Here is a 9,903-nt window from a genome sequence, read left to right on the forward strand (position 1 = left end):
AAAGATTTGGCAGAAGAGAAGGAAAGCTGAAGTATAGAGAGGACTCGTGAATCTTGGCTTTCTATGTGGCCCCTTGCAGTGTGATGGGTGATGAGTAGCTAATTGGCTTGGTTGCAGAATCTTGCCTGACTGAGTAGCCGGAGTTTGAATGCCAAGGATCTTGTAGAAAGACCTCCTTTGCCTTTGTGGGGTACCCTAGAAACACCACCATGGTCTAGTTGGTCTGTACATGGTTGTAACCTTTCCTATTCTTCCCTTCCTCCAGCTCACAGACCTCCGAAGAGAGTGCCATTGAGACAGGTTCCAGCAGTTCTACCTTCATCAAGAGAGAGGATGAGACCATTGAAGACATCGACATGATGGATGACATTGGTATAGACTCCTCAGACCTAGTGGAAGACAGCTTCCTGTAACTGGCAGATTTGAAGGGTACCTTCCACTCCTGAACCCATCTTGGATCCTTTCAAGAAAACCACTTTATTGCAATGCAAAGTTTGAGAGGAGGACTTGGATGATGTGTAAAGAGAAGTTCCCAGCCAAGGGCCTCAGAGAGCCTTCTAAATATGAGTGAATGGGATATTTTGAAATAACTTTTTCGGCATTGCCTCTTGCAATGCTTCAGTAGCATCTCAACGTGTGGAGTTTGGAGGTAGATGGACAAGGAAACAATGGGCCACAGAAGACAACTTTGTGTTTCAAGGGCATTGGTGAGATTCCAATGTACACAATTTTTCTTTCAACAAAACTCCAGCATTGTAATTATGTAAATAACTCTAACCAAGGATGTGTTTAGATTTGTATTAACTATCTTCTCTGGACCTCTGAAGAGACTGACCACTCAACCCATCCATGTGCTTCCCACCTGAAACCTGGTATCAGCTGCTGTTGAATTTTCTTGTGAAGTACATGCAAAACCACTTTTGAACCTTAAAAGGTACTGGTACTATAGCATTTTACTTTTTTTAGTGTTAAAGAGATAAAGGCTAATGATTAACCAACCTTGTTTAATAGATTTGGGTCATTTAGAAATCCAACAACTCATTTTTATATTGTAATCTACACTTATAATAATACTACTGTTATCAGTAATGCTAAATGTGTGATATGTAACATGTTTTCCCCACAGAAAAAGCACAATTTAAAAAAAAATTCTTACTAAGTAGGTCATAAGTTTGACAGTTTTTGACATTTATATTGAATAACATGTTTCTCTATAAAATACGGTAATAGTTTTAGTGGATTGTTTAGTTGAACATAGAGAACAAAGTAAAAGTAGTGTCTTCCAGGAAGTCAGAGTTTTTAACTGTGTACTGAATAGGTTCCCTATTCTGTTGTACTAAAAACAATAAACTGCCCTCAGAAGTATTGGGATTTGAAACAATCAAAACCCCTAAATCCTAAATGTTCTCAATATAAAGGTATAAGCTTATGCCTAACATGACTTTTCATGTTACCCAGAAAATATAATCATCAGCAAAAAGATGAGATTTGCAGAGGTTTTATCATGCCTTGTGATAACTTTGGTGGATCTCAACTTTCATGGATCCCAACATATATATTTTTAAAATTCTACAAACCCTAAAAGAGTCAGAAGAATGCCCTGAACATGAGCCTTCTCCCTTCATCTCATCCCAAAGAGAGATAGTTTGGAACTCTGAGACCATAAAGACATTGCTTAGTGAAGGCTGTGTGTACCTTAGCCTGGATCCTTGGTTCCCAAATGGAGCTGGCAACGAGTATCTCCAGATTCCAGGACGCCATCCTAGAGATTCTAAATTATTAAGTCCGGGGGCAGCAGAAACCTGTATTTTTATAAACACCCTGGCTGTTCCGATCAGCCAGCTTTGTGAAACACTGACTTAGGTTACAGAAAAGTGCCATGGGAAAAAGCTAATTTGAAATTAGGAACTGAGCTGAAAGTCAACCATGCAGGAAGCCTATCATTTAACTCTTTGGCTTTGGGTCAGTGCCATTTAATGCCATATATCTAGCAATTGCTACCCTTAATTTAACTTTTTAGTCTTAGCTGGGGCTGAGCAAGCTAAATCTTGGTTTGGCAGGTCTTCTAAAAGTAAAGACACTGCTTTCCACCACATGGAGGAACTGAACTCCCTTCTCCCCGCACCCCAAAATGCATATACAAAAATGATGCAATTCAGTGTGCCAGGTCTCTATAACCAGCTCAATATTTTGTTGAAAAACAAAAAAGTTCTACTGATGTTTAGATGGGAAGACAAATTGTCACATCCATCCAAACTATCACATTGGTTAGTGTGGGTTCATTGGCATTCTTTGCAATAATACTTAATCGCTGACACCATATGAATGAAACATGGGCTGTGATTACTGCAATCACTGTATGTGCTCCTGGCAGGTGATGCTTTGCAAGATGTTGAAGCAATAACAAGGTACTTGACTACCTAGTGGTGTAATCTTAGTGCAAGCTCCAACTTTTTTATATCCACCTTTTTCATGGTCTGAAGACTGAGCCAGACTGGCCAATTAAAAAAGAAAACCTGACTAGGTTCTGTAAAGTCAATTAGACTTGAAATACATTTGTGTTTCTAGAATCACAGCTCAAGCATTCTGTTTATCACTCACTCACCCTTGTACAGCCTTCTTTTGTTGGTACTTTGCATTTTGATGTTCCTTTGAGGCTTGCGTGACATCATGAGACTGGATGAAAATTCTTAGACCAGCAGGTTCCAGTGCTAATGAATGCTCCCACCTGAATGTGTGTGTAACTGCATTTTTTTAAAACAGTGTTTTCAGTATATCACAGATTTGTTCCTTTATGGCCTCCTGCAAAGTCCCCAGGTGAAAATTTACCAATCCTTTCTGCTTTCTATTTTTATGAAGACAATCAAAGCTAGCCTGAGAAACACAATTCGTGACTTTTTAAATGATCAATGATGTCCTTAAAATGTGGTCTGCCAATTTGTAACAAAATGGTCCTATTTTTGTGAAGAGGGACATAAGATAAAATGATGTTATACATCAATATGTATATATGTATTTCTATATAGACTTGGAGAATATTGCCAAACATTTATGACAAGCTGTATCACTGCCTTTGTTTATATTTTTTTAACTGTGATATTCCCCACAGGCACATTAACTGTTGCACTTTTGAATGTCCAAAATTTATATTTTAGAAATAATAAAGAGAAAAATACGTTAAGTGTTCCCAAAACAGTGGTGTGGTGAATGTGTGAGAAGAATAACTTGATAGGAAGGGTCTAATGGTGCAAAATGTATTACAAATACCCCTGTTCATGTTTTTGTTTTTAAACGTGTAAATGAAGATCTTTATATTTCAATAAATGAGATATATATATATATATGTATGTAATTTAAAGTTATGCTAAGGTTCCAGCACTTTTGTTTTTAGTTTAATCATGTAAATTAAATCAATCCTGTTCAATTTACTTTTTTGGCAACATTCCAGTAGGACTCTCTCTATTATGGGTTTGATGAAACCAATAGAAAATTTAAGATTTAAACATCATTTGAACTAGTTAGTTCTCAGACCCAGCATTTGACTTAAAGATGACTGTCACTTGGCTCATCTTTGATCTTACCTTTGTCTGTCTGTTTGTTCGTTTGTTTGTTATAATAGCATATTGTTATGTGGTGTTTTTCTTGCCTACAAAGGGGGTACAGGACTGCATTTACTCTGGACAGAATTCAAACATTGTAGAAGAGCGTAAAGTACAGGTTAGAGGCCTTTTTCACCTTGTCTTCTTCCTGTTTCCCAAAGGTAGAACTGCATCATTTGGTGTGTGTTCTTTTATCCTTTCAGCCCCCTTTCTGTGTATCTGCTTATATACATATACAGGCATACCTAGGAGATATTGCGGGTTCAGTTCCAGACCACTGCAATAAAGCGAGTATCATGATGAAGCAAGTCGTAATCTTTTTGCTGTAGAGAGTCTTGCCTTCAATTTGTAAAAAATACAACATCTGTGAAGCATAATAAAGTGAAGTGCAATAAAACAAGGTATGCCTGTATACATACCTATTTTTGCTTCGTAGGTTACCTAAATGGGATTGTACTTTATGTAATGCTTTGTAATTTATTTTTCTCTTTTCTTCTTTTAAAAATAGCCTTTATGTTTTTAGAGCAGTTTTAGGTTCACAGCAAAACTGAGGAGAAGGGATAGCGATATCTCATATACCTTCTGCCCCCACACATGCATAGCCTCCCTCATTATCACCATCCCCCACACAGTGGTACATTTATTACAATTGATGAACCTACACTGACACACCATTATCACCAGAGTCCACAGTGCTTTTCTTTTTAAAGCTGTGTTTTAGAGATCTTCGTGAGAAGTATATATAGGTAGACTTCCCTCCTTTATCGGCTGCATAGTACCCCATTGTGTAAATGTACTATAATTTATGCTCTTGTGTTCCTATGTATGCATTTAGAGTTTCCAGTTCTTTGCTATGAAAATGACTTCGTGAACATCCCAACGCAGAGTAGTGTTCTGTAAGGATAGGTTTCTAGAAATAAAATTACTAGACCAAAGAGTGTGCAGAAATGAATTAATGTTGAGCTCAAGTCTTCAGATATGATCGTAGCAGTAAATTCTTGAACATCTGCACGTGAATCGCCTGCTTTGTAGATTATCTGCAGTTTTCTAGGCTTTCCTCTGCCTCATATCACACTGTAATGTGATACATGTGGAAGTATGTGGATTTTTGTCTTCTGAAGCATGCCATATCAAATGACTTTAGAAAATTAAAAAGCATGATAGACTTCACCTTCTTTTCAACACCTGAATAAAGGAAATTCATTATGTTGTTCATAATTAGAATGCAGCACCTTATTCCAACCTAACTCCTTGTTATCCAAGGTCAAGTAGCCTGCAGATTAAAGTGCACCTTGTTGGAGTTAGAGCTGGGAGGAGCTCCATGGAGATTGGATATTGGCTCAGCCTCACTTCCAGCCCCAGGAAGGAGACAGATCACTGGGAATAACAATCCTGCTGATTAAACAATAGCTGCCTAAACTAACATCAAATCCATGCTTCAAGCCTGTGGAGAGATTGTTTTGTTCTTCTTTTTAATGTATAATTTTACCTCTTAATATAATGCAGACAATTCTGCCTCCTTTATCTATCATGATAATAAAAAATGACTTTTACCACCCAGAGGGTTTTTAAGACCTTTTGAAGATCTTTTTCATATTTACTTATTTTGATTCTTTTAATAGTGCTTTGAGGCAGGGAAGACATTTTATAGATGAGGAAACCAAAAGACTTCTAAAAAGCATGTGACTGAGTAATGAGAGAATTGGGATCAGAAATTCCAATTACATGAATTCCAGTGCTGTTTACACTACAAAAAACCATGGAAAAGCAAGAGATAGTGGGAAATGTCAGCATTCAGAGTAGGTTGCTTTGCTTCTTGAGATGTTTCAAAAGACAGGTGATGGACTAGATGGCCTGTAGAACTATTTTGTGCTTTTGTAATAAGAGCAATTTCTTTTCAGGCTCTACTACAACAGTTCTAATAACAGACATTATGATTTTAATAGTTATGTGCTTTATAAAATGCAGTTCAGGAAAATGGCTTAGAATATTTGAATCCATCAAAAACTAGGCAAATTTTCCTAGGATAACAGAGCGATAGAAATACTTCATTATCTCTGACTCCAAATCTATATAAGGATTAAACCCAACCACATTGTTATAGCAAAATTAATATACTGTGTTTTTAGAACAGACACAATCTTTTTACCTCTACAATTAAAATCTATACGAAGATACGTATGTGGTCTTAATTAGCAGATTCTAACGTTCTGTTCCACCTGGTTACAAAATAGCACCCGTGTCCCAAAAGATAATGAAGTGTCCTCTAAAATATATGCATACATGGGTAATGTTTCCATCGCTCACATTTTGGTCTACATATAAAGCAATGGAGACATCAAGGACACACGGTCTCACATGGCAGGGGGAGCATATTTGTTCGCTGTTTCTGGTTTATAGGCTAATTGGAATTTTAAAAAGATTTGCCACATTATCCTGGCAGATGGTATTTTGCTATATCATTATTCATGGGTATTAATGACTTCCCTCTGGAGCATGTGTATCCTGTCTATTTTGAATTTCATTACATTTCATGCTGACTGCTCCAAACAGAATTGGATCCAGTATTTTCTGTGTGGCTCTTGAGCTGCAGATCATTTAGTTGGTTGAAGTTGGAGGCTTGATTAGGAATTAAGTAACTCTTTCAAATGAAGAAAACCTTTTCTTCTCTGTTTGGAGTAGTCCATTACATTTCTCATTTTCTTTCTTGCTATCTCACCAGATTGCATGTAATATCTGGTGCCCGAAGATAATTACAAAGTGATGCATCTTTCATTAGCCTGAGATTATTAGACATCCTTTCTTTCTCCCTTGTAGGGTTGGGATTTGGTTTCCTAAGTGGAGAAAATGCATGAGAACATGATGCAATGATCCTGCTGCAGAAAATCATTTTTTAATTAATTCCTTCAACAAATATTTATTAGAGAACCGCCTCTTCTTTGTTTACTTGATCTCTAGAATGTTTAAGCCTAAATGAGGCAGCTGGCAGAGTTGACTGCAACCAGCTAATTACCTGAGGGGAATATTATGTCACAGAGCAGAAAATTGTGGGAAGGTGGAGGCCACAGTTCTTCTTGGGTGTAACAAATAGCCAGATGAGTCGGATATAGAGAATAGCTTACTGGAGACTTCGTTAAAACTAAAGCTTTTCTGCAACCAGAGGACACAAAGTGTTGGAACAATTGACAGTGAGAAGCTAAGCCTGGGGTGGCCCAACCTGGTGGCCTTGCTTGATTCCATACACTTCCATGGCCACCTTCATATCTATTCTCCCCAACTTTTATACCGCTATTTTTCAATGTTATTAAGCTAGGGACTGTTTTAGGCCTTGAAATTCAGAAATTAATACAACAGACAAGATCTCTATGTCATGGAAGATTTAGTCTCTCTCTAGAGCAGAGGGCAGATTTGGTTGGTGGCTGATATAATAAGGACAATATCTCCCTCTGGGGCAAAGGTTGGTCAGGTGAGGTCTCTCTTATCTCCTTACTTCACCAAATGATTCTCCTCTTAACCCTGGGGGGACCAGTGGCAACAAAGTGAATAGGAAAGTAGTGGAATGAAAAAGCATTAGTTGAGGAAGAAATTGACCATATTCATCTCTTTTTGCCATTGCAGTCTTTTCTTCTTCAGTAAATCAAAGGTGAAGAAATAGAAATTAAAGCTTCACATAAAGTTCAGAGTTTATGGTTACATAAAGTTCAGATGGCAATTTCTCATTCCTAAAGAAATAGAACATTTTATTATTTAAGCAAACGAAAAATATCAAAGGGCATATTCTTAATTTTATCCAAAGGGACAGGAAGAATGAACTCTATAGAACAAGATATGTAGGAGACGTTATGAGATAATAATTAATTAAAGTTATTTTCTATTCTATACATGTTCGACTTACCATTACACCTCCACTCGATAAAAATAGGAAGAAAAAAAATGGCAATTTCTCATTCCTAGCAAGAGAGATGTGAGTATTTTGGTGCTGCCACTCAACTCCTGTCATAACTCTTTTTGCTCCCAGCGTGAGACTGTAGTGATGAGAGTCTCAGAGATATGGTTCGTGAGGTAACGTCATCACCATAGGGTAAGGTTGTGATAGTCTAGGTATGATTTTTGAAACAAAGATCCTTCCAAATTGAAACATGAAGTGATATTTTGATATACTTTTCTCAAAGACATTTATTTATTATTTGACAACCATTTCCCATATGTTAAGTTCTAAGGATACTAATATTATGGATGTTCAGTGAAAATTATGGTAAATTGAATTATACTTCAGAACTATATTCCTTTTCCTCTCTTTCATAGGAGAAACAGATTTTCTCACTTCATTGCTATTGGACTTGACTAACAGGTACAAGACATGATACAATAGAAACTTAAAATTTGCTTGTGTTAAAGGACTTATGCGCTTGACATTGTAACAATATCTAGTCTTCCAATTCATGGACGTGGTATATCTCTCCATTGCTTAGGTCTTCTTTATTTTATCTAAATAATAGTAGGTTTTTGTGTACTTAAATTTTGTTAATTTACTTCTAAATATTTCATTTTTAATACTATTGTAAATGGCATTTTTTTTTCATTTATATTTGTTGCTAGTATATATAAATGCAATTGGCCTTATATTCTGCAACCTTGTAGATTCCTTAGGGTTTTTTTTTTTTTTTTATGTAGACAATGATGTTATCTGAACAAAAAGACAAGTCTACTTCTTCCTTCCCAATTTGGATGCCTTTTATTTCTTCTAGTTACCTTATGGCACTGATTAAGAATTCCAGTTGAGTAGAAATGGTGAAAGTCACATCCTTGCTTTGTTCCTGACCTTAGGGGGAAAATATTCAGTCTTTCGCCATTAAGTGTGTTAGTTATAGGTTCTTCATGGTTAAAGAAATTTTCTTGTATTCCTAGTTTGGTGAGAGTTTTTAACTGGCATGGATGTTGTGTTTTATAAAAGGCCTTTTCTGTATCTACTGAGATTATTATATAGTTTTTCTTTCTTTCTTTGTTAATATGGTTAATTAAATTGACTTATTTCCAAAAGCTAAGTAATCTTGTATTCTTGGGTTAAAATCCTCTTAGTTATTATTTATTATCTTTTTTTTTTTTAATATATTACTGGATTCAATTAGCTTTTTTTTTCTTTAGTTAAGGATTTTGAAATCTATATTCCTGATGAATATTGGCCTGTGGTTTTCTATTCTTGTCATGTCTTTGCCTTGGTTTGATATCAAAGTAATAAAATGGCCTCACAGAATTAGTTTGGATGTGTTTCCACCTCTTCTATTTTCTGGAAGAGTTTGTGTAGAATTGGTATTATATCCTCTTTAAGTGTTTCATATAATTTGCCCAATTGAAGCCAACTGGGCCTGGAAATTTCTTAGTTGGAAAGTTATAAATTATAAATTCTATTTCCTTAACAGACACAGGATTATTCAAGTTACCTATTTATTCTTGAGTAAGTTGGGTAATTTGTGCTTTTGAACAATTTGTCCACATCAGTTATAAATTTATTAGTATAAAGTTGTTGACTTCATTAGCATAAAGTTTTTGATAACATTTCTTATCATTGTTTAATATTGTAAGATCTATAGTGTTGTCTCCACCATCATGATATTGATAATTTGTGTGTCTCTCTTTTTTTATTGATGATTTTGACTACAGGTCTATCAATTTTAGTGATAGTTTCAAAGGATCAACTTTTGGTTTCACTGTCTATTTTCTATTGTTTGTCTCATTTTTATTTCATTGATTTCTATTTTTGCCTTTATTACTTCTTTTATTCTGCTTACTTTAGGTTTAATTTTTTTTTTCTAGTTTCTTAAGGTAGAATCTTAGATAATCTATTTGAGACCCTAACACTTGTTAATATAAGGATTTAATGCTATAAGTTTCCCTCTAAGCATTATTTTAGCTGCATCTCATGAATGTAGGTAAAATATAGCATGACATATAATTCAAAGTATTATATAATGCAGAAAAAAGAGACTTTAATCAAGCTAGGGGATACTGGAGAGAAGCATTTGAGCTGGGCTTTGAAGAACTTTTTTTTCTAGCTGAGAAGAATATAGGAACGGTCTAAGCCAAAAGAACAATAAGCCAGGATTAATGAATTGACCTCTCCCTTAAAAAACGTGCTAATGAATATTTAATAAGTATAGTCTACATCTCTTTGAAAGGCAGGGACAGAGCCAGTCATTTCCATAAACCAAAATGATGATGGGGCTGAAAGGTTGTTTGGCTCTTGAGGTTACCCATTTAGCTGATACCATTTCAAAGGAGAATGGTATTGGTTCAAAAAAGGATT

At 35.7% G+C, this 9,903-nt stretch overlaps 1 protein-coding gene across 7 annotated transcripts in view; it reads left to right on the plus strand.

The window, feature by feature from the left end:
- The window catches only part of PDGFRA (platelet derived growth factor receptor alpha), a 43,399-nt gene extending 40,206 nt beyond the window's left edge, over positions 1-3,193 (plus strand). For all 7 annotated transcript variants that reach the window (XM_006922504.3, XM_025040222.1, XM_015597596.2 and 4 more), the window contains exon 23: positions 266-3,193. In XM_006922504.3, the coding sequence (XP_006922566.1) occupies positions 266-413 (148 nt within the window). In that variant the 3' untranslated portion in view covers positions 414-3,193. The remainder of the gene's footprint in view (positions 1-265) is intronic.
- Positions 3,194-9,903: the final 6,710 nt, after the last annotated feature.

The sequence above is a fragment of the Pteropus alecto genome, unplaced genomic scaffold, assembly GCF_000325575.1.
Source record: "Pteropus alecto unplaced genomic scaffold, ASM32557v1 scaffold57, whole genome shotgun sequence".
Lineage (NCBI taxonomy): Eukaryota > Metazoa > Chordata > Mammalia > Chiroptera > Pteropodidae > Pteropus > Pteropus alecto.